Below are 25508 nucleotides of genomic sequence, written 5' to 3' on the forward strand. Positions count from 1 at the left end.
GCTTATTGCAATAAAGCAAGTCACTCTCTTTTTGTATTACTTTTAAAGCAGTCATTGCATTACAATAATAACCACCCCCTCTGAAAGATATTCGTGTTTCAAAACTCCTATCCTATAAATGTTACCCTGAATGGTAACAGGAACTTTGAAATGTGATTTTAATTAAGGATCTTGAGATAAGGAGATGGTCTTGGATTATCTGTGTGTAATGCAGTCACAATGGATCCTTATAAGTGAAAGAGAGGCAGGAGTTGGAATCTCAGGATACGAGTCAGCAGAAGCAGAGGTTGGAGTGAAGTTACTATGAAGTCAAGGAATGGTCTCTGGGTTCTAGAAAGGACAAGGAACCAATTTCTGCGAATCGTCCAGATGGTGCGTAGTGATGTCAACACCTTGTATGTACCCTGCAAAGCTGCTCACTTGCAGAACTATACGATAAAAAATATTTGATGTTTTAAAATCAAGTGTGTGGCAACATTAGAGAAGAGAAAGCTACTACAGTGAGATCATATTTGAATGATTGGGTAAACTCTAACTTATTTAACCAATTATTTATAGGTACAGATTAGAACTATCTTCTATAATGAATGATAACGGACATAAGAGCTTTTATATATGTGTATATAATAGCTGTAGGCCAGGGTCTAGAAGATGGATGGCTGTTTCACAGAGCTTCACATCTACGATTATGCTTGGGGGTGGAATAAGAGTTTGCAATATTAAGGACCACCCCCTCACCCCCAGCAATGTATGAGCTCCCAAAGCTAAGGCTTTTCTATTAAAAACAGTAAGTTAGTGCTAGAAAGATAATACAACAAGTAGTGCACTTGCCTTGCACACAGCTTGCCTGGGTTAATCCCTGATATCCCATGGTCTCCAAAGTACCACCAGGACTGATTCCTGAGCACAGAGCCAAGAGTAACTCCTGAGCACTATAATCCACAGGAATAACCCCAAAACCCAAAACAAACAAACAACCACCCCTTCCAGTTAATATTAAGAATGAGTATGAGTCTGCTCCCAAATGATATTAGAAAGGACAAATTTTATTAGAAGGTGCAGTTTGCAGGAGGGACATGAATAGAAGAATTAAACCAATTGAAATATACAGCATAAAAACAATCCCTTCACAAAAGACCATACTTCAACCATTGTTCGATATAACACTAACCTGTAAAGGAGTTGCACAAGTATAAATGGTATTTTGTTGAACTGTTTGTAAATGTTTTATCAGATGATGAGGACCAATGGACCATCCAAGCTGAAATGGAAAAAAGTAGATTTGAAAAAAAAATCAGTTGTATATACCAAATTTGAAAAAGTGAACTTAATGTCATTGTCAAATATATGCAATCTAGTTTACACTATGAAAGTAGTTTAGTTTTAGTATTTAGTATACTTTCAAAGCTTTTTAATGTGGAAATGTTGCCAAAAGGCATCATCAGTAAACTGTCATCAGAAAGTAAACAGCATCTGAATGAACGTTCTTTCTTCTTCTTGCTACTTCTGCTAGTCTGGAGGCTTAAAAGCCAGAAACGATGCTTGTTTAAACCACCAATGTTTAATGTATATTGTTTAAACTATACACAGATACAAGTAACTCAATGAGGGTCTATGAAATTTTCCATAATTTGTTTCTGCACACTTTCTTTCTGGTACTCCCGATTTCTTTAGTGAGTTCCAGACAGGTAAGGTTAGAGGATAACCAAGTTTCAGTGGAATAAATTGATGCCATCTTATATATAGTAAAGTGGTTAGATGTATGGATTTTGCAGCTAGACATTCTGTCCTGCCTTGACTTGAATATAGTATGACCTCAGGCAAGTCACTTAATGTCTCTGTGTTTTAGTTTTATTGTCAGTAAAATGGGAATAATAAATTATACCACCTCGTAATGTGGTTATGAACATGAATCATTTAATGTAAAGCACTTAACCCTGGTACATAGTAAGTGCCAAAATAGTTGCTATTATTTTTCTCCCCTAATATTAAAATGCAGTAATCTAAGAGTATTGGCAAAGACAAAGCTGTCAGTAAGTGGCAAGCTATCAACTTATAATTACCTACTTTTCTTTCTTTTAAGGGAATGATTAGGTCTCAAAAGGAATATAGGACAACATAAAAGCTGAGTAAGAAGTAAAAGATCACTAAGTATGAAGACCTGCATAAACTGAATCTATATGCATTTAAAACACTCTACCAGAATAAGAAACATGCCTATATGAGGCAATTAAATTCTTATTTATCTGACCTTCCAGCCTGTAACAGTGAAAGTCTTTCCAGCACTTCCTATTGTGATTGTTCTCTCCCACATACCTGGAAGAGAGGCTGAACAGGGGGAAAAAATATCAATTTACACTTAGCATAATCCAAAAACACAAAATACACAAATTCAATGCAAATCAATGCTTTATGGTCTAATCAGTGTAGGAATTTCAAAGGTTTTAAGAAAGACAATATAACTAGCTCAGCCAGTTTAAAATATTACTATGCTTTAAGATATTAATTTCACAGCAAAGTAACATAAGTAGATTTAATAATATTAAGTAGCAAAATAATTTCAGGGGCGGGAATGACAAAGGGGCCAGCAGGCCAAGTTCTGAGTGGGTCAGTAGAGCTGTCTCATTTACAGGAGCAGCTGGCACACACTACTGGTGCTGGTTACATGTTTGATACTATTGTTCTGTGACATGGTTTTGGTTGTATTCTTGGCTACTGCTTAGCCTACTACTATGCCCAGTTTTCTTTGTCTACTTTTACGGGACTCCTTGAGTAACATATCTTAAAATATGATTGCTGCTGGGGCTGGAGCGACAGTACAGCAGGTAGGGCATTTGCTCTGCATGTGTCCGACCTGAGTTTGATCCCCAGGAACCCATTTGATCCCATGAGTACAAGACAAGATTCAGTCCAGGGCATTGCCAGTAAATAACAAAACAACAAAAAGTGGCCCCCAAACAACAAAAAGTGACTTCTGTGGTAGCAATGTCAACCTCACTGGGAAACTTGTAAAAAAGGCACATTCTTGGTCTACAATCCAGACCTATTGAATTAAAAAACAGGTAGAGCCCAGAAATCCATGTGTGTGCTCTTGCATACATGTGTGTACATGTTTCACCAATAATTTCATTGAGCTATAGATTCCCTGCCATATAATCAAGGATTTTAAAAAGTATATCCACAGAACTGTGTAACCATTACCATATCGATTTTGAAACATTTTTTTTCACCTTGAAACTTTCAGATATCAATCTCTAGTATCCATAGCCAATAGCATAAGAGTCTGTGACTGAGTGGAGCTTATACAGCATGTATATTCTTCATAAAGTACATCATAGCTCTTATGTACTTAGAGACATTAGATAGTGCCCGACACTGTGTTTGGGGATCGTTTTAAACAATTAAGCCACAATGAAATGGACACTTGCTAGGGGTAGAAAGTGATACATGAAGGCTGCATTGCAGTGTTTGACCTTAACTGGGGGTATGCATATTGGATGTCTCAGATTTTTGTCCATTTGCAGGTCATCAAATAAAGTGCCACAAGTGTTAATAAGGGGTTTACAATGATACAGATTATAGGAGTAATGAGAAATAGATGTTAAGGGTTTTCAAGTGATAATCTTTCTATCAGTGGATATGATACTGCTCAGGCTCTGGGGTGCAGGAATTATTCAGGCCATCATGGGGTGCTGGGGGCCTCCAGGGCTGCATCCAACTATGCTCAGGGACCAGTTGGTGCCAGGAATCAAAGCTGCCTACTATATGCCCTAGCTGCTATGCTATAGCTAGGCCCTGTGATTAACAATATGTAATAAAGTCATTCATTCTTTCATGTTTACTAGCAACTATCAGGCAACAGGGACTGAACAAGCTCTAGAGGAAACAGACAAGAAAGAAGCAGCTTCTATCTCCAAAGAGCTTAATTCTAGCTGGAGACAGGACACAGCAAAACAAGAACGGTAGATAGTGAGATCCATACTATCACAGCAGCAGTATTAGAGTATTGGAGTGGTATTTCAGGGTAGAAGCTCAGGGTAGTTTTCTTTTTTTTTTTTTTTTTTTTAATTTATTTATTTTTAATTAGAGAATCACCGTGAGGGTACAGTTACAGATTTATACACTTTTGTGCTTATACTTCCCTCATACAAAGTTTGGAACCCATCCCTTCACCAGTGCCCATTCTCCACCACCCGTAAACCCAGTGTCCCTCCCACCCTCCCCAATCCCATCTCCCCCCCACCCCACCCTGCCACTGTGGCAAGGCATTCCCTTCTGTTTTCTCTCTCTAATTAGCTGTTGTGGTTTGCAATAAAGGTGTTGAGTGGCCGCTGTGCTCAGTCTCTAGCCCTCATTCAGCCCGCAACTCCCTTCCCCCACATGGCCTTCGACTACAATGTAGTTGGTGATCGCTTCTCTGAGTTGACCTTTCCCCGGAACGTGAGGCCAGCCTCGAAGCCATGGAGTCAACCTCCTGGTACTTATTTCTACAGTTCTTGAGTGTTAGTCTCCCACTCTGTTATTCTATATACCATAGATGAGTGCAATCTTTCTATGTCTGTCTCTCTCTTTCTGACTCATTTCACTCAGCTTGAAACTTTTCATGCCCATCCACTTGACTACAAAATTCTTGACCTCCTTTTTTCTAACAGCTGCATAGTATTCCATTGTATAGATGTACCAAAGTTTGCTCAACCAGTCATCCGTTCTGGGGCATTCGGGTTTTTTCCAGATTCGCTCAGGGTAGTTTTCTGCAGCTTGTAAAGTCTCAGGACTTGGAAACTATACAGGCCTTTGCCACGCAGAGAATAGAACAAAAGTATTTAGTATACACACACACACACACACACACACACACACACACACACACACACAAGAAAGTTAATATATATGATATATCTATATCTATATATATAGTTTCTTAGACCACATCCAGCGATGCTTAGGTACACTCCTGACTTGGTACTCAGGGATCAGTCCTGGTGGTGATCAGAGGACCATATGTGGTACCAGGGATTGAACCCGGGTTGGCTGCATGCAAGGCAAGCACCCTACCCACTATACTATCACTACAGCTCCCAAATCCTTATTTATTAAAGCTTAGAGTAAAATATTTAAAGCTTGGTATTTGCTATGCAAGAAAAATTTAATTGAACTGAAAAAGTTTAAAAGAAATATTTTTTTTCTTTTTGGGTCACACCCAGCGAAGCACAGGGGATACCCCTGGCTTTATATTCAGTAATTACTCCTGGCGGTGCTTGAGGATGCTGGGGTTCGAACCCGGGTCAGCCATGTGCAAGGCAAACACCCTACCTGCTGTGCTATCGCTCCAGCCTCTAAAAGAAATATTGAAAGGAGTACTGTATCTATCCTAGATGTCATGGTCATAAAAACTGAAGATCAGAATAACAAAAAAATGTGAGGTGAGTGATGGAGGCCTGTGTTTATTTGAGAAGGAGGGCTCAGGAAAGGCAATTTCCTCCACGCACAGGGAAGGCAATTTGCAAAGACCTAAAGGCTAAAGTCCACTTGTGATTCTTACATTTATTTGAATTTGGATGACCTCAGAAGGCACTCTGGTTGAGCCGGAGTGATGGTGCAGCAGGTAGGGTGCTTGCCTTGCACACAGCTGACCTGGGTTGATTCCTAGTACCACATGTGGTCCCCCGTGCACCACCTGAAGTGATCTCGCAGCACAGAACCAGTAGTAAGCCCTGAGGACCACTGAGTGGCAAAAAGGGGAGGTTATAAAAAAGAAGACACTCTGGCATTTGGAAATAGCTCAGCAGTAAAAATGAAAAATATCAGACAAGAATGATGCAGCAGTCACCTAAGTTCCTTATTATTTTCTCCAATTGACCTGGCATTTTCGTAACTTGCTCAACAGAGACAGTCTTGGTCAAGAGAAGGTTATCTTCCTGTATCTTATTTATCAAACGATAACTGAATTTTGGTTAGAAGGCCAAGGACAGGGGACACAGTGATAGTACAGAGGATAGGGAGTTCGCCTTGCAACAGCCAACCTGGATTCTATTCCCTAGCATTCCATGATCCTCTGACCACTACCAAGAGTGATCCCTGTGTGCAGAGCCAGAGGTAAGCCCTGAGTACTGCTGGGTATGGCTGCAAGCCTCAAACCTATCTCCCCAGAACAACAACAACAACAACAACAACAATAAACTAAGGACACAGGCTAAAGTAATGCAACTCTGATTTCATAGCTTTACAGTATGACAAAGTCTCTTCCCCTAAGTTTCTATCATTTGTCCTTTAATGAGTCCATTAATGTTCTCAGCTGTCATTCACTCAAATGCCATTTTTAGGTGCCACATAGATAGCATTACAAAGACTATTTTAAAGCTGTTCTGGGATCCTTTCCCATCAGCTGCTTCACATGTGCCAAAACACATTTAGATTTGTGACTCTATGTAATAATCGGTACCTATTTTTAAATGCTTATGTCCAGTATATACAAGCCATTCATACACCTCATCACTGATGCAGAGTGTGTCATATTTGATGCAAAGGTCAGCAATTACTTGGAGTTCCTCTTTGGTATACACCTACATGTATTAAAGGAAACAAAAGAGCAGTCAATTACTGTTCAACATTCGAGAAAATGATAGGTCAGAAGACCGCATAAAGAGATCAAAGACCTACTCACCTTGCCAATGGGGTTATGTGGAGTATTTAGGATAATCGCTTTGGTTTTGGAATTAAATTTACTTTCCAGTTCTTTAGGATCTATTTTCCAGTCAGAGCTAGATCGTTTTTTCCCAGCAACAGATTTCTAAGTATGAAAAATAAAGATGTGATTTAATTCAACTAATACTTGTTTTCTATTTTACAAATAAATAACAGAAAAAAAAAGCATAGACGTGGCAAATGTAACTGACGATCTGGCTAACAAAGAAAACAAACAACTAAAATTTAGTTCTGCCCTGAGAACCCAAGAGAATACGAGTTTCATGCTAAATGGAATAATGAACTCTGTCCACAGATTTTTAAATTTTTTTTGCTTTTGGATTACACCCTGCAGTGCTCAGTGCTCACTCCTGGCAAGTTCTGGGAACTCTATTGGGTGCTGGGGATCTAAGCTGGATTGGCTGTGTACAAGGCAAGCACCCTACCTGCTGCACTATCTCTCTGTCCACATTAACTACTGCTGAAATGCCTTTATTTATCAAAGGTGTCAGCTGCAACTCTGGAGAACATGTCTGAAACTTTTAAGATGAAGAGAAAATTTGATAACTTCACTTTGTTACTTATTTTGACAAAATTTTCAGGAGAAAAAAGTACTATATTATATATTAAACTATATATTTAAAAAGCAGTATTATATGTTAAAATACATATCAGGGGCCAGAGCGATAGCACAGTGGGTAGGGCGTTCGCCTTACACGCGGCCGACCTGGGTTCAATCCCCGGCATCCCATATGGTCCCCCAAGCACCGCCAGGAGTAATTCCTGAGTGCAAAGCCAGGAGTAACCCCTGAGCATCGCTGGGTGTGACCCAAAAAGCAAAAAAAAAAAAAAAAAAAACAAAAACATATCAAAAAGTAGAAGTAGCACTTTAGTAGCAACAATAAAAACCCAAATTAAAACCAAAAATTACTTCAAAGTAATAAAGTTACTCATATTTTTGAGACATCTGGAAGCATGTGGCAAACTTACAGATCTGAGAGGAACAAAAACAGGTTTGGCTCCAGCCATTCTCACCATGGGCTCATAGCAGTCATAGAAAGGCACTATTATTATGACCTAAAATAAAAACCAAGTAAGAACACAACATATAAATCACTAATTTATTTAGCCAATACCGAGCAGTCATGACATGTGACGTGCTGGACACCAGGCTGAGAAGCAGCCGTGAGAAAACAGCACCCCTTGCTCTCATGGTGCTGACATCCCCCTGGAGAAGTTAGGAGTGAGCTTGTCCAGAAGCTTTATTTAACTGGAGATGAGTGGGTAGGCTTTCTGTAGAGACTCATAATATTGTATGCCAAATTTTACAATTATAGATTTGCATAGGTAATATTGTGGGGACAAGGGAAGAAGCTGTAGTTTTCTTCAAAGTCTTAAAAGGATGTTTCAGTCAAAACACTAAGAATCTTGTTTTTGTTAGAAAATAAAATATCAGATAGGAGCAGAAGTAAGTCTATAAGGAAAAAGAAAACTGCAAAAACAGTTGGGCTGGAGTGATAGTACAGTAGGTAGAGCGTTTGCCTTGCACTCGGCCAACCTGGGTTCGATTCCCAGCATCCCATATGGTCCCCCACGTACTGCCAGTAGTAATTCCTGAGTGCAATGCTAGGAATAACTCCTGTGCATCGCCGGGTGTGACCCAAAAAGAAAAAAGAAACACACACACACAACAAAAACAAAAACAAAAACAGGGGTTACTAATTCATAAGAATTACTTTGGGGGTAGAGATATTTGCCTTTTCTCAAAAGCATCCTGAAATCCTGAAGTAGACCTAAGGAGAACAGAGAAGAGGGCCACTGTTATAGTCTAGTATGCATAAGTCCCCTCCTGGGGATTTACATCTGGATTCTGTCTTTTGCCTAGCAACGAGATATATTCCTTGACTCTTTGACCCTACATCCTGTCTCACTACTCTTGGCTGGACTTCTGCGTCAGTGGGTCAGTGGGTCAGTGGGTCAATCTAACCAGTTCCATTTAATCTATCAGATTAGATCTAGCATGTTTGACTTTCTATATTTTTATATGAAGAGTTTGAACATATAATTTATCAATGTATATATACCACTAATATATTTATATTATATTTATATTATATTTATCTTTTTGGGTGTTGGGGGTAGGGAACCACACCTGGTGGTGTTCAGTGATCACTCCTGGATCTATGCTCAGGGATCACTACTGCTATGCTCAGGGAACCATATGGGGCTCTGGGAAATGAACCCAGGTTAACCATGTGCGATCAGAGGGTGTGTGCGCACGTGCGGGTGTGTGTGTGTGTGTATGAGAGAGAGAGAGAGAGAGAGAGAGAGAGAGAGCGAGAGAGAGGAAGAGAGAGAGAAAGGAAGAGAGAGAGAGAAAACACAGGGAAAAAGTTACTGAGTTATACTTAAAATTTGTGAACTTTGCTGCTTATGCATTATACCTTAAATACAAGTTTATTTTTTTCTTTTTGGGTCACACCCGGCAATTCACAGGGGTTACTCCTGGCTCATGCACTCAGGAATTACTCCTAGCGATGCTCTGGGGACCATATGGAATGCTGGGAATCGAACCCAGGTCGACCGTGTGCAAGGCAAACACCCTACCTGCTGTACTATTGCTTCAGCCCCTTAAAAACAACTTTAAAAAGAACATAAAAGACACAGAGGCAGGGGCAAAGGATAATGATTAATATAGGTAAAATGGTAATGTGAATATACTTACTTCATCTCCTATATCAATTAATCCTTGAATGGTGCTAAACAGAGATCCATATGCTCCTACAGTCACAAGGATTTCTTTATTTGGATCGATTTGATTTTTATAAAACTTTCCATACAGGGAAGACAAAGCTTTCACAAGTGATGGATGACCCTAATTGAAAAAAAAGAGAGGGGCTGGAGTGATAGCACAGCGGGTAGGGCGTTTGCCTTGCACGCGGCCGACCCGGGTTCGATTCCCAGCATCCCATATGGTCCCCTGAGCACCGCCAGGGGTAATTCCTGAGTGCAGAGCCAGGAGTGACCCTTGTGCATCGCCAGGTGTGACCCAAAAAAGCAAAAAAAAAAAAAAAAAAAAAAAAAAAAAAAAAAAAAAGAAAAAAAAGAGAAAACAAAAACACTTTGAATCTGATGATGAGATCTACTTTGAGGTAACTGATTCTAGAAAGCAAAAATTTTTAAAAATGGGTTTTATTCTATGTTGGTTTGGTGGCCACATCTGGCAGTGCTCAGGGCTTATTTCTACACTCAGTGATCAATCAGATACAGGTTCTACACTCAGGGATCATTTTTGGTGGGCTCGCCCATAGGTGGTTCTGGGGATCAAACTCAAGTCAGCTGCATGCAAGACAAATGCCCTATCTGCTGTTCCATCACTTTGGCCTAAAATGGGTTTTATTTTGTAATTACTCAGAGAGAAAATATTTTTATGGAAGTAAAGTAAACCTTTTTTCCCCTGTGGTAGGCAGGTTTCTACATGAATGATGATAAAGATGTGGCACTGACTGAATATTGTATTCTCTTCACTGATTTTTAGAATATACAATTTTAAGATATTTGCTTTGAAGATAAATTAACTTCAATATCAATACATTTTTGACAGCAACTACATCATATTTAATTTCTTCATTTTTGAAATCAATTAAAGCATACTGCATAGAATTAGATTTTCTCTCTGGTTAATTAAGGCCCCATCTCTGCATTATCTGTGTATTACCTGAACTCTCCCTCCATGGTGGTGGCGGTATTATGTCAACCCATGGACTGTTGAGTCCAAACACAACTTCCCCAAAGAAACACAAATATCAGGAGGAAGTAGAATATTATTAAAATCGATCACTATGTAAGCAGCAGTTAAATAGGAGAACAACTTTCATGAGGGAGTCGAGTATAAAACCACAAAGTCTGAGACCTGCAGGGAATTTTATGACACCATGATTCACTCTCTTCCATCATCTCTTCTAATATTACTTTTTTATTATTTCCTTTTATCCTGTCTTATTTGGTGTTAATGTTGATATAATTTTTTTTCTTCTGCCCATCTACTTCTCTTTTGTGGACGGTGGAAAGAAATTGTCCAGTGACATTCTGTCACTTCCAAATGCTGGTTACCTGGCTTTTTGTTTGGAAAGCACCTAGATAAATATATGGGATCAAACTCCAGGAGAAGAAAGAGGCTGGTTGGTAAACCTTGGGTTTATAGGGAAAAACCTTTTGTTGCTTCCAAGTTTTCCACTTCAATTCAAATAAGGTTTTTTATTTGTGCATCAAAGATGAATTTGTCAAAATTGGGGATGGGCAGAATATAGCTCAGAGGCCAGAATTTGTCAAACTCTGCTACGGATGGATTTAGGGAGAACTGACATCCTAAGAATATTTAATTTAGGGCTGGAAATGTGGCTCAGTGGCAAAGTATGCCTTGAATATATGAGGTATATGTTGATCCCTGACATAAAAACAAGAACAGAAACAATCTCTAAAGTATTTGTGGTTTTGGCTGCTATTATGCTAGCTTAGGAAATTTTACTTTTCAATGGGGAATTTTAAGTATATAGACACACAACTGATTTTTTTGTTTGTTTTGGGGCCATACCTGATGGTGCTCAGGGTTTGCTCCTGGCTCTGTGCTTAGGAATTGCTCCTGGTGGGTTCGGAAAACCGTATGGGATTCCTGGATCCAAGCTGGGTTGGCGGTATGCAAAGCAAATGCCCTCTCCATACAACTGATTTGTATATAGTCAACATGGGGCCTATAACTTTGTAATGTATTTTTTAAAAAAAATTTATATATTAATTGGGAATCCAGGGAACTTCTGCATATCCTGGGAATTAATCACAGTATTAGGGATAGGATGAGGTAAAGAAGAAGAAAGTTATTTGTTAGAAACTCAGCGTATTAAATAAAAGGCTAATGCTGACGTAGCACCAGTGTTAATGAGAGAAAACAGAAAAGTATAACAGAAAAGATTATTCTCCCTTCTTTTTTACCTAAGACTTCATCCTGCAACAACAGTAAGGAAGGGCCAAGAAAGGTGTGCAGAGGGAAGGGAGGCAGGCTTACCCTAGGAGCTAAGGGAAAGGGTGGGCTTCTTCCCTCTCACTGGGACAGTTAGTCCCAGAAAGACACCTGCATGTAAGTGACAAAAGTACATTCCCACAACACAATGCAAAAAAACAAGTTCACACCCCTCTTCTACTTACAAAGCCACGTGTATACTGATTCTGGCAATCAATTGCTGCGATCTTTGATAATTCTTCCTTTATATATACAGGAGGGGAAATATCTGGAAGCCCTTGGCCTAAATTCACAACAGAGGGGTCTGCAGCCAACTTGGTAAATTCAGTCCTAAGATTGAAAAAGACTTATATTAAGAAATAGCACTGTAGCACTGTCCTCTCATTGTTCATCGATTTGCTTGATTGGGCACCAGTAACATCTCCATTGTAAGACTTGTTACTGTTTTTGGCATATCAAATACGCCATGGGGAGCTTGCTAGGCTCTGCCATGCAGGCAGGATACCCTCAGTAGCTTGCCGGGCTCTCCGAGAGGGAAGCAGTAATTGAACCTGGGTCGGCCATGTGCAAGGCAAATGCTCTACCGGCTGTGTATTGCTCCAGTCCATATTAAGAAATACATTAATTAAAAACCTAGATCTTTATGCCCCATAGTCTACAAAAGACTTTGACGATGTAAAAGGATGACAAAAATTTACCTTACACAAATTGCTTTTTTTAAACCTACTATAATTACTGCTAAATGCACAAAATCTTAATGCTTCTCACAAAAATAAATTTCACAGTCCCATTATTATAGCCACAGATATATTTTCTCAATCATCCTAGCTACTGCTAAACTCTTAATAAAACATTAATTTTTTAATAAATAAGGATCCAATAAGAAAACTTTACTGATGAGATATCAATCATGTTTTTCCTTTTCCCCCTGTTTCCAGTAACTAGCATGGAAACTGGTGCTTTGAAAAAGAAATAAATTAGTATATGGAAATTCCTTTCTTTTCTATTTAATAGAAGAACTAAAATAAATGCCTTTACTTATAGACCATAAAGCAAATAATTCTAGCTAAGGATATAAAAAATAAAGGGAAAAGCCTCGCCATATTATTATTGTTTATTCTAAGATACTTACCATACATTTCCATCAAGTCCTTCAATTCGTTTTGTGTTTTTGAATTTTGAAGACATTTTCTGAAAAACATAAACATCGAAAGTGCTTTTAATTTGCTTTAGTCAAAAATTTAAAATGTAAGGAAGTCATAAGTAACTGTTCCTTTTCTCCTACTGTCACCTTGAAGAAGCAATATCATAAAGAAATCCGAGAATCTAATAAAAATTCTGATAAGGAGTTCATTTTCCCATTTACTCCCCTAGATGTGCTTTCTCTTAAGAATCTTCAGATCGATTAATAACTCTATAGGCTGGAACACATGCTTTGTTTGCAGGAGGCCCAGGGACCATTCCCTTTGCCAGCTGGTCCCCAGCTCTGAGCTGCAAACAGCCCCTGAACACCATGAGGAGTGGCCCCAACCGAAACCCAAATCCGTGATGTTCACAGGAGAGAGTTCAAAGGGCTGGAACCCCAGCAGGAACTCCCCTCCCCGTCCTACACAGTAGGGTAGAGTCCTGGGCTCTGGTGCTCAGCGCCACCCAGCCCACACAGCATAGCACTGCCGCTGGTGACCAGTGAAGCCCCCACAGCTGGGCCAAGTAAAGCCAGGTGCCACCACCTCCCAAAGCCAAAGATATTCTACTTGAAAAAAAAAAAGTCAACATAAAGACTGGAAATACAAGAAATACAACAATAATGATACAAAAAAGTTCCAACGATATCTTGACTCACGCTCTAAAGACCTATTACACAAGATGTACTAAGAATTTCACAAGGAGCTCCCTTTGTGGCACACAGGAAGCACTCAATGAATGTTTTTTTGAAACTACTCAATAAGGGGTTCAAAATAATAACAGGTAACATTACTGAGGACTGAAGATGGACCTGGCACCTTTCTAAGTGCTTTACAGAATGAGTTCATTTAGAACTCGCAATCTCATGTAGTTGTTCTATTATGAGTCTTGATTTGCTAAGTGAACTAGAGAGGATGTCATATTTTATTTATCTCCCCATTTACAAAAGAAAGGCAGTGACATTTAAACTTAAACTGATTTAACTCAGGATATGAACTCAGAGAGTTTGCCAATAGAACCATAGTTAGAACCACTTCTGTATTTTAGACTTTCTTATAAATAATAAAAAATTTACTAAAATACTACCTCTGTAAAAGTATATTAGACATTTAAATCAGGGTTTATTATGTGAAGTTAGCTAGAAGAATAGTAGAAAAAATATTAAAACCTAAAAGTATTGCATAGTATTAACTTTTTAGTTCTTTAACCTTAAAATTATGCTTATATTATTCATCAAAAGCATCGGATTAGCTTTGAGTTTACTGTTAACAGGATGGTGGGAATTAAAATAATTAGAATTTTTGCAAAGAATTTTCTAATAAAAATGAAAGTTAATCTCTTTCAATTGATGAGGAAGAAAATAACAGTGGTTATTAAATAGTACACTGTTCTCATTTTATTCCAGTAATGGAATTAAAAGAACAAAACCAAATCCTAAACCATTTTATTCTCATATTTTTAATTCTTGAAACAAATCTTAGACAAATTCTGCAGAGGTCAATCTGCCTTTCAGAAGAGCATTATGAATAAGCACCCACCTTATGATGGTGTTATTTCAGGGACTATAATATAAGCCTATATAAATCCCAGTATGATAGACAGAAAGAGTTATTTTAGCAAAGGTCCCTAGCATCTCTAAAAAATATTTAGAACCCAATGATTTATTTCAGTGCATGACTACAATACAAAGTACAGATTCATCATAAAAAAGAGAGCAAGATCTTCAGTAAATAATTTACATAGTCCAATTTGACTTAAAATATTTACATAATTGAGGTCTATATGCATCCTCAGGTTTAATTTTCTTGAATTTGTGTCTAGCACAGCCTCTTTTTAGTACTTTCACCCCCTTTGCTCCTTCCCAACTCTTTGCCTCAACCACTGTAATATTTTAAAATTCTACATTCTCTCTATCTTCACATGATATCTCTATGCAGTGCTTCTCAATCTCCTTTCCTTATTTTCGGGAGGAAGGTAAGGGTGGTATTCAGGGCTTACTTGGGCTCTGTGCTCGGGTCACTCCTGATGATGCCCAGTGACCACATGGGGCGTTGGGGCTTGAATCTGGACTCAACCTTTTGTTAATCCCTGCATCTCTGAGGAGTCCTTTATCTATTGATTCTCATTTCTGTTGTACCATGTTTACAATACTGTTAACATCGATAGTCTCAATGTACAGGTAATGCACCTCAACACCACCAAATTGCCCACTGTCATTATTTTGCTTCTAGTCCACTAAGATTATTTTACCTGTCCATCACAAATGTTTTTCCCTCTTGGGGTGTTATGTCTCTGCTGAGAATAAATGGCCTAGAGAAAATCCAACCCCTACTTTCCCTGCACTAACTCCTACTCCACTGCTCCCTTCTGTTCTCAGGCGAGACTTTTCCACCCGAGAGTGAACCCCATGTCATATGAGGTGCTTCTCCAATGGGCTCCTACCACACAGGGCATTTACATCTAATGCATTTTCCCATTTTGGGGATTATATCCTCCTTTAGATTGAAATATCTCAGAGCAGGATTATTTAACATTTATTCACTGGTATGTGTTTAGTAAGATGTATGTATATGTTTATATGACATATATGACTTTCTACATATTTGTACTCTATACAGACATTATCTATTTTAAGGAACAATTTTGTGTAATGTGTGGGGCTGGAACCCGTTTTACCCATTTTAAGGAAATGCTTTAAGGGATCTACATATCTCTTTTAAGAAACTTTCTGTGTAATTTGTGGGGCTGGCAAAGTTCAAAATACATAGGACAATACAGAAGGCTGCAGACGCTGGGAAGAACTGACTTAGTACATGCCGAACAGAAGTGTGGGGGCAGAATTTTCTTTTTCAGATTTTAACTTGAAGATGCAGTTTCAAAGAACCACCACTAGGTGTCACTCTTGACAGAGATGAGAAAAAAATTTAAATTGTTTACTGCGATGGTGCTAGAAAAAAGAAAGTTTAAAAGGAAGAAAAAAATATCGACCAATACCCTAAGATTCTAGCATACTAAAGTTTTGCTTGTATAATTTTTGAGAACCCTGCCTGTAAAGTTCGATGTTTTTAGAAAGAATAGGACAGTTGTAGAAATTTTTCCAAATAGCGCATTAATACTGGCAACACATTAAAGCGGTCAAAATCTATGAATCACAGGCTTTGAATCAGGTGTACAGAAGATAGAAAGCTCAAGAAAATCTAAGAAAAGGATACAAAACAAATAATGGGTCTAGAGCTCAAGACACTAACTGGGCATGAAATATAGATGGACTCAAGACTAATCTTGACCAAAACATGAGCCTAATGTGTTGAATATCTCTTTAATGTGGTGCCTGGCTAGTAGGCTAGTCAGAAGAGCTTTTTTTTCCCCCCATTTTTTTGGTTTGTTTTTGGGGCTACACCTAGCCGGTTTCAAAGGTGACTTCTAGATCTGCGCTCAAGATTGCTTCTGGCATTGGTGTCAAGGACCAAACCCAGGTTGGCTGCATGCAAATCATGAGCTCAGCTTGTTGAGCAATCTCTCCAGCTGACATCTGTTATAGCTAAGATATGTATTATGTTATTTACAATAACAGGGACCATATGAAAAATTGTATTAAAATATCTTTAATATTTTATAAATTCTCCATCATCTTAGAATTTTTATTTTTGGATTGTAGGTAGCATTCCAAGTTATCATTTTTTTGCACATCTGTTCCCCTATTAATGGTCTACTTTGCATTTAATTATATGATTCCTACTTTATTAATTTTTGTTTTCAAGTTTGTTATAGAAGGTGCATCACAAAAAGAAGACAAATATCTTTAAAATTATTTATATAAAATAACCTAGTTTTATATAAGCTAATCACAGATAATAACTTTACTGTTACAAATTACATTTATATTTTATACTTAAACTTTAATACATTTAAATATAGATGTTTTGTTTTGCTTTTGAGCCACACCTGGTGGTGCTGAAGGCTTACAACTGTGCTCACGGATCACTCCTGACAGGGCTCAGGAGACCTTTAGGGTACCAGGGATCAAATCATTCTGGCCCCCATATTTTAAATTTAAAAATATACAGAAGATATATCTCCATATAAGTGATATATATCCTAGTTTCTTTTTGGGGGGCATACCCAGTGATGCTCAGGGTCACTCCTGGCTCTGCACTCAGGATTCACTCTCGGCAGTGTTAGTGTTGTGTTTGGGGATGATATGGGGTGTGTAGCTATACCAGGCAAAAGGTTTGATCTTAGTTGTACTATTGCTCTGGTCCAGCTATATCCTAGTTTCCTAAACAGTGGGTTGTCATCCCAGGGGTAATGTAACTTTTAAATGTATGATTTATTATCAAGAAATGTTTCATCTGTATTTCTATTTTATATACGTGTCAACTCAGGGTCCCATAAAACCTTCTTAGATGAGGAGGAGCTACACGTGGAAAAGATCGATGAAGTCCTGAACTAGAATATGTGAGGAATATATACACATATGTATATATATATTTTTTTACTAATTAACACATTACATATATATATATATGTCCCAAGAACCACAATGATGATACTGTTCTTTTTGTCATTTTTCAAAAACGAAGATCTATTTTGGGGAGCCAGAGTGTCAGTACAAGGGTACAGTGCATCCCAGATGGTCCCCTGAGCACCGCCAGGAGTAAATCCCAAGTGCAGAGCCAGGAGGAACCCTGAGCTCTAACAAGTATGCCCCCCAAACAAAACAAAAACAAGTAGATAAAATACTAAGAAAAAACTTTCTGGAACACATGTTTTGCACACAGGACTCTTGGATCTTATCACCTTAAAATGTTGTTCATGGTTCATGTCTCTAACATATGGTGACAATAATGAACAGTTGGGGGAGGTACTACAAAGGTACTACATGCACTACAAAGAGCATGTAGAATATGAAAATACAGAATGTAATTAGAGACTAGCAAAATGCTCCTATGTTATTGAACCTCCATGTATGCTATAAGTATATAAAAATAAACATTGAGCTCTGAACTCTAAATGTACTCATTTTACTGTTTCTAGATAAAGCTGATTTTAAAAAACTTCCATGGTAGTTTCTTATAAAACTAAAGCTATAATATCCAGCAATTAAGATCTTTGGCATTTACCAAAGAGGCAAAAATTCATGTCCATATAAAAACCTGCATATAGGTATTTATAGCAGTTTTATTCCTAACTGTCCAAATTTGGAAGCAATCAAGATACCTTCAGTAAGTGAATGGGTAAATAAACCATGGTATATTCAGAACAATGGAATATTAACTATACTAAAAACAAATGAGTCATCATATGGGAACGTAGACAGAGGGTCTGGCATACCTGGTGGTGGCTGAAGGAGATAACAGTGTGCACCAAATCCATAACCATCAATCAACAGAGTGGGTGAGGAGTGAGGCGGAAGGAAGGCCAAAGAGGATGTGACATAGCATTGGGATGGAGGGCTATGAGCACTTTGGTGGTGAGATGAACTATCACTTTTTATATTAATACTGTAAATTTCAACACTATTGAAACCTTACTACTATACCATAATAATAAAAAATAAAATTTTAAAAAGACATGGAACAGCCTTAAGTGCACATCTCTAAATAAATCAATCTGAATAAAGTTACAAACTATATGATTCCAACTATATGCATTCTGGAAAAGGCAATGTTGTAAACGGAGTGTTTCCAAGACTTGTGGAGAGAGAAATATAAATAAGAGAATATGCTATGAATATGAACTTGTGATTGCACATTTTATACATTTCTCAAAGCCCATAGAATATACAACACTAAGAGTGTACTCCAGCAGTTCCACAGACTTTGGGTAACATACTGTCAATACAAGTTCATTGCAAGAACCGTAACACTATTGGGTATGTTAGAAAATGGGGGAGGCTATGTAATGGAAGGGTAGGGGGGTATGTATGGGAATGCAGTTTCTGTTCAGTCTTCTGAACCCCTATTTCTGTAAGCATAATGTTCATTAAAAATCTTAGGGCCGGGGCTGGAGTGATAGCACAGCGGGTAGGGCATTTGCCTTGCACGCGGCTGACCCGGGTTCAATTCTCAGCATCCCATATGGTCCCGTGAGCACCACCAGGGGTAATTCCTGAGTGCAGAGTCAGGAGTAACCCCTGTGCATCACTGAGTGTGACCCAAAAAGCAAAAAATAAATAAATAAATAAATAAAAATAAAAAAATTTAGGGCCATTAGCTGGATAGTACAGTGGGTAAAGTGCTAGCTTTGCACGCAGCCAGCCTGTGTTTGATTTCCAGCATGGCATATGCAACCCCCCAGCAGTGCCAGGAGTGACCCCTGAGCAGAGTCAGGAGTAAACCCTGAGGACAGCCAAATATGACCCCAAACCAAAAACAAACAAAGCAAACAATAACAAAATTTTTTTTGGGGGGGGGTATGTCTTTGGGCCACAGCTGGTTATGCTCAGAGGTCACTCCTGGCTTCAAGAATCAGTCCTGGCAGCGCGTGGGGGACTATGTGGGATGCTGGGGATAGAACCTGGGTCTGCTGCATGCAAGGCAAGCATCCTACCTGCTGTGCTCTCTCCACCCCAGACATGTAGAACTCTAAGAACACACCCTGCACTTTCTCCTGTATTTCCTAATGATTTTTTTTTTTTTGGCTTTTGCTTTTGGGCCACATATGGCAGTGCTTGGAGCTTATTCTTTTTTTTTTTTTGGTTTTTTTTTTGGGGGGGTCACACCCAGCGATGCACAGGGGTTTTTCCTGGCTCATGCACTCAGGAATTACTCCCGGCAGTGCTCAGGAGACCATATGGGATGCTGGGAATCGAACCCGGGTCGGTCGCGTGCAAGGCAAATGCCCTAACCACTGTGCTAATGCTCCAGCCCCTTGGGGCTTATTCTTAGCTCTTTGTTCAGGGATAATTCTAGGTGGACTCAGGGAAACATACAGGTTCGAGGGATTGTGGGTTTTTTTTTTTTTTCCATACTCTATGGTGCCAGGGGTTACTCCTGGGACTGCATTCAGGTATCAGGGGATGCTGGGGATCAAACCCAGGTCAGTCACACGCAAGCTCCCAATCTGCTGTACTATCTCTCTGACCCCATGAAACAAAAAATTTAGAGGCCAAAGAAATAATTCAGTGAGCCAGAGTGCGAGCTTTGTGTGCAGGAGGCCCACATTTGATTCCTGGACAGCATAGGGTCTCCTGAGCTCCTACATAGTGACCTCTGAAAAACAAGATGGAAAGCAGCTTCTGAGCAATGCTGGCCCAAACCAAGAACAGCAGAAAATGAGAAAAGCTGCCTGGGTATTCTGAAATCATGTCCTTTTCCTTCATTGGCTCCTCAACCTTATTACCAGAATCATCTGAGATTTTAGATATTTTCCAAAGGCATTAACATTAATAACAAAAGGCAAATTACATCTTTTGCCACTAGATGGCATAAGAAATTCAGAAAGTTCCCATAATGACTGACAGTAAACCTGTTAAAATCCGAAGTGAAAAGAAACGCAAGGCAGAGTTGTAGAACTAGTTTTATGAAACAACAATCAGTTATAGCTCGGAGAGACACATTTAAATAGAACTTGTTTGTTTGCTTGCTTTGGTTTTTGGCTCACACCCAGTTGTGCTTGGAAGCTCCTCCTAGCTCAGGGGAACCATAAAATGTAGGGATTGAAAACAGGTTCAAAAATCACACTCTAGGGGCTAGTGATAACACAGCGGGTAGGGTGTTTGTTTGCCTTGTACACAGCCGACCTCCCGGGGTTCGGTTCCCAGCATCCCATATGGTCCCCTGAGCACCACCAGGGATAATTCCTGAGTGCAGAGCCAGGATGTGACCCAAAAAGAAAAAAAAAAATACTCTAGTTCTTTAAGCAATTCCCTGTACCTAAATGGAATTTTAAAGCAACAATTATTTGGTTGCTTTGTTGTATAGTTCTTATGCCTGATATGTTATAGCTATTTGATATATATGTTGACTAAAGAAATGAAAGAAAAATAATTACATGGATTCCCTGTAATAGATAATATATTATCTGTAGAAAAAAATGAATGAAAATTATGCAGTGACTATAGAAAACTTTGAAAAGGGTTAGAAATAGTCTTGGGATCATTTCCACCTTTGTAAACTGAAGTTGACTATGAGATATGTGAACTCTAGTCTATAATTTTAATTTAGTTCTCTATACCCTGTGGAAAAACTAGCTTTGCCTTCATTTGCAATTCAATTTATTACTGCATATAAATTTGTGCTATTTGGACTTTCCTTTGAAGGGGATATAATTTCTGTTCTATTAAATAAAAGTTTTTAACATATGTTCTTTTCCATATTTCTATGAGTCATGTCTTCACCTTTTTCTTTTTTTTAATTTTTCTTTTTTAAAATTTATTTTTAATTAGTGAATCACCATGAGGGTACAATTACAGATTTATACATTTTTGTGCTCATGTTACCCCCATACAAAGTTTGAGAACCCGTCCCTTCACCATTGCCCATTGTCCACCACCGGTACACCCAACATCCCTCCTACCCTCCCCAATCCCGTCTCCCCCCACCCCACCCTGCCACTGTGGCAGGGCATTTCCTTTTGTTCTCTCTCTCTCATTAGGTGTTGTGGTCACAATAGAGGTGTTGAGTGGCCACTGTGTTCAGTGGCCACTGTGTTCAGTCTCTAGACCACATTCAGCCCACATCACCCTTCCCCTGCATGGCCTCCGACCTCATTATACTTGGTGATCCCTTCTCTGAGTTGCCCTCTCCCCAGAATGTGAGGCCAGCTTCCAAGCCATGGAGTCAACCTCCTGGTACTTATTTCTACTATTCTTCTATTCTTGGGTGTTAGTCTCCTACTCTGTTATTCTATATTCCACAGATGAGTGCAATCTTTCTATGTCTGTCTTTCTCTTTCTGACTCATTTCACTTAGCATGATACTTTCCATGCCGATCCACTTATACGCAAATTTCATGACTTCCTTTTTTCTAACAGCTGCATAGTATTCCATTGTATAGATGTACCAAAGTTTCTTCAACCAGTCATCTGTTCTAGGGCACTCGGGTTTTTTCCAGATTCTGGCTATTGTAAACAGATGTCTTCACCTTTTTCTAAAAATTATGTTTGATTATGTGCCTGTAGAGAAAGAATATTATTGAAAAATGTGTTTCTTTAAATTAGAGAACTGATAGAATAGGTATAGATTGGAATACCGGGAAATGAATGAAGTCAGGTCAAGAGAAAAAGGAGCCTGATTTATTTTCTCACAAAAATGGGTCTAAGCAAAGATCATAATCAAGGGACTAAGTAAATGAGATTACTGAGCTCAATCAAATGTAGGGACAAGTTCTTTTACTTCTTCAGTTTACACAGAATCAACACTCCATCACCCCACTGCTAACTGGAATAAGGATGCAAAGAATCAAATTAAACTTCTGGAAACTGAAAACCAGGAGACAGGTAGTTTCTGCTAGACAGGTAGTTTGGTAGTTTCTTCATTTCACAGGATGAAGCACAGCTCCAGAAACTGCGCAAGTCTAAACACAGCTCCTCATAAACCTACTAAGCACTGTGGCCTGGAGTGTCACTGTGTTCCTGTGACCTTGACACAGTTTGCCTGCATGCTCAGAAAGCTTAAGGAAAGCCAGCTGTATCAAACATAAAAGTACTGTCATAGCAGGTATGTTCTCTAAAATGCAATTTCCTCATTTGTAAAAAGGAAAAGGAATGCCTTCCCCTTTAATTTCCATGATGACTAAATGAGTTAAATCCATAGTGAAACCACTCTTGGTACACAGCATATACGTAAATACCTGTGTCTAGTAGAAAAGGGGAAAAGGTTCTCAGACATGCAACAAGGAGAATGAGTAACTTTATATTAGAGGTGGTGCCAAAATAAACAACAGGTAAAAAATGGAGTTTTTTGAGTCAAACCCCAGCAGGATTTACTAAGGTCAGGTTCAATCTCCTGCCCAAAGTGGAATTTCTGGAGCTTCCTGGTCTAAACTTGTGAGACAGTCTGCCTAAGACCCCCTCCCACATGCACACCCCCACTTTCTTCTCAGGAAGGGTGACTTCCTCTGAAATATTTTTCTTATCTAACACTCTGATTATATAAAAAACCTGTCCTATGCAACCTCCAAACACTTTTTTTAATGTCATGAGTGAAAAGACTACTTGAATGTACTATTTCAGAAAGCAAATCAGATTATCTCAATTTATTTAGATGAATTTCCAAGCAGTGCTCAGGAGGCCTGGGGCCCTTCCTTGCAAAACTCTGGCCGCCCAGGCCATGTAATATGATGCTGTTTGAGTTCCGTGGTGGTGCTGGCGGACATCCTGGAAATGCTGGGACTAGCAGGGTCACACCTCTTGATCTGTGGGGACCATGAAATGCCAGGGATCAAACTTCAGTCATACCCAAGTACATGCGAAGTTTTGAACCTTTGTATTATCCCTCTGACCTAATTATCATTTTTTTTTTTTTTTTTTTTTTTGCTTTTTGGGTCATACCTGGCGACGCACAGGGGTTACTCATGGCTCTGCACTCAGAAATTATTCCTGGTGGTGCTCGGGGGACCATAGGGGATGCTGATGCTGGGAATCGAATCCAGGTCGGCTGCATGCAAGGCAAATGCCCTACCCGCTGTGTTATTTGCTCCAGGCCGCCCCCCTCCACCCCGCCTTTTTTAAACAGTGGTAAAGATACGTTGGGTCTGGTGTAAATGTATGATGACAAGATTTTCACAGCAAAAAGAGGACTGTGATTTCTTTAGGGAAAGTTGCTTGGTTGATACAAAAGAAATATTTCTGCTTTTTTTCTGTTGGGCACTGAAAATACAAAAGCTCCATTAAAAAATGGTGATAACCTTTTTAAGGATATTTTAGACTCACAACAAAATTTGAGCGGAGAATTTCCATGTATCTCCTTGCCACAGCCCCCCTCCCGCGCCCCAGTAGTAATCCTCCCAGTCAAAGGGGTACATTTAGTATAGTCAATGAACCAACACTGATACACTATTATCCCCACAGTCCATAGTTCATATAAGGGTTCATCTTTGGTATCGTACATTCTACTGGATTTGACACATATGGGATATGTAGTAATCAGTAATATAGAATAGCTTCCCTGAGAAGGAAAGGCTATTTTGAGGATAAGCAGTCAGTAGACTATTAATGAGAGAAGAGAAAAACCAATGGGCTACAAATTGCAGTGTGAATGGCTCAACCTCAAATGATGACTTGTCTCTCAGAAGGTAACACTTAATTATTAGGAAGTGAGACCTAGGATCTCTCACAAACAATTATTCGGTCGGTCTTTTCTTGCTTCCTCTTTCTTTCTATCAATCTGTTCTCTGGTTTTCTGAAACCAGAGAATAATATACATTTTCTAAACTTTTATGATTGAGGCATTACACAGCGGGAAGTGATTTTGTTTTGGGTTTACCTTATTTCTTTTCTTCCTATATAGCACATTTCCTTTCTTTCTTTCCAGTCCCACCTGCCTCGTTGTTATTGTAGTTGTTATGTTACACTGTGGGTGAGGCAGGTGCCTGGGGCCCAAGGGCCACCCTCAGCAGTACTTGACTCTGCAGTGCGGGTTTTGCTGGTGCTCAAACATGGTGATACGGAGCTACCTGAGTGCACCCTGAAGAGCTGGAGGTCACCGGGCCATACCCAGAGTAGCTTGGAAGGCAATGCAACCCTGCGAGAGAATTTGGGTCTTGTGTAGGTAAAGAATATGCTCCAGTCCTCCATGCTATTAAAACATTTAAATGTAAATGATTTATTGAAACATTTAAGTGATTTTTTTTTTTTTTTGGCCTTTTGGGTCACACCCGGCAATGCACAGGGTTTACTCCTGGCTCAGGAATTAACTCCTGGCAGTGCTCAGGGGACCATATAGAATGCTGGGAATCGAACTCGGGTTGGCCGCGTGCAAGGCAAACACCCGCTGTGCTGCAGCTCCAGCCCCGAAACATTTAAGTGATTTATTGAAAGTTTTAGGAACAACACACATTTTTACAGGCTCTTAATTCTGGGTCACCTGCTTTCCTACTCTGGGTACACAATCTATTTCCCTTCTAGCACCCACCCTGGGGCTGTTCATGGCTGCCTCTACCACACACAATTCCTTTGTTTTGGCCCATTCTTCTCTCCTCTCTCCCTGAAGACTCATATTCTCCTTAGAATCATCATCCTTGTGTGGAGGCAGAGCAAAAGTAGAGGGTATTGGGTGCTTGCCTTGCACGCAGTTGTCATGGGTTTGATCCCTGGTACCACATATGGTCCCCTGAGCTCTGCCAGGAGTTACCCTGAGTGCACAGCCAGGGTAAGCCCTGATGCCCTGACCACTGCTGAGTGTGAGGCCTCCCCTCACCCCTCACCGCTGGCCCCCACCTCCACACAAAATGATTATCCTTCTTCAGTAAAACTTTTACTTCACTTCAGAGAAAATAAAAATTAGGAAATAAAGGCAGACAATACAAGCACACCACATTCCACATCATTATGTTTGTTTGCTCTGTGGCACCCTCTCTCTTTTTGGTGCCTGGGAGGGAACCCAGGGCCTCACATACACAAAGCAAGGACTCAGCCACTGAACTACATCCCTGGTCCCCTCAGTTAACTTTAAGAGTA

At 39.4% G+C, this 25508-nt stretch overlaps 1 protein-coding gene across 5 annotated transcripts in view; it reads right to left on the minus strand.

Moving 5' to 3' along the window:
* Positions 1-25508, minus strand: part of KYAT3 (kynurenine aminotransferase 3) — a 55206-nt gene that overhangs the window by 18428 nt on the left and 11270 nt on the right. For all 5 annotated transcript variants that reach the window (XM_055140409.1, XM_055140412.1, XM_055140414.1 and 2 more), the window contains 8 exons: positions 12834-12892; positions 11887-12031; positions 9410-9559; positions 7675-7761; positions 6665-6790; positions 6443-6563; positions 2252-2328; positions 1172-1261 (listed from right to left, as the gene is read on the minus strand). In XM_055140409.1, coding sequence (XP_054996384.1) covers positions 1172-1261; positions 2252-2328; positions 6443-6563; positions 6665-6790; positions 7675-7761; positions 9410-9559; positions 11887-12031; positions 12834-12892 — 855 coding nt within the window. The remainder of the gene's footprint in view (positions 1-1171; positions 1262-2251; positions 2329-6442; positions 6564-6664; positions 6791-7674; positions 7762-9409; positions 9560-11886; positions 12032-12833; positions 12893-25508) is intronic.

The sequence above is a fragment of the Sorex araneus genome, chromosome 5, assembly GCF_027595985.1.
Source record: "Sorex araneus isolate mSorAra2 chromosome 5, mSorAra2.pri, whole genome shotgun sequence".
Taxonomy (NCBI): domain Eukaryota; kingdom Metazoa; phylum Chordata; class Mammalia; order Eulipotyphla; family Soricidae; genus Sorex; species Sorex araneus.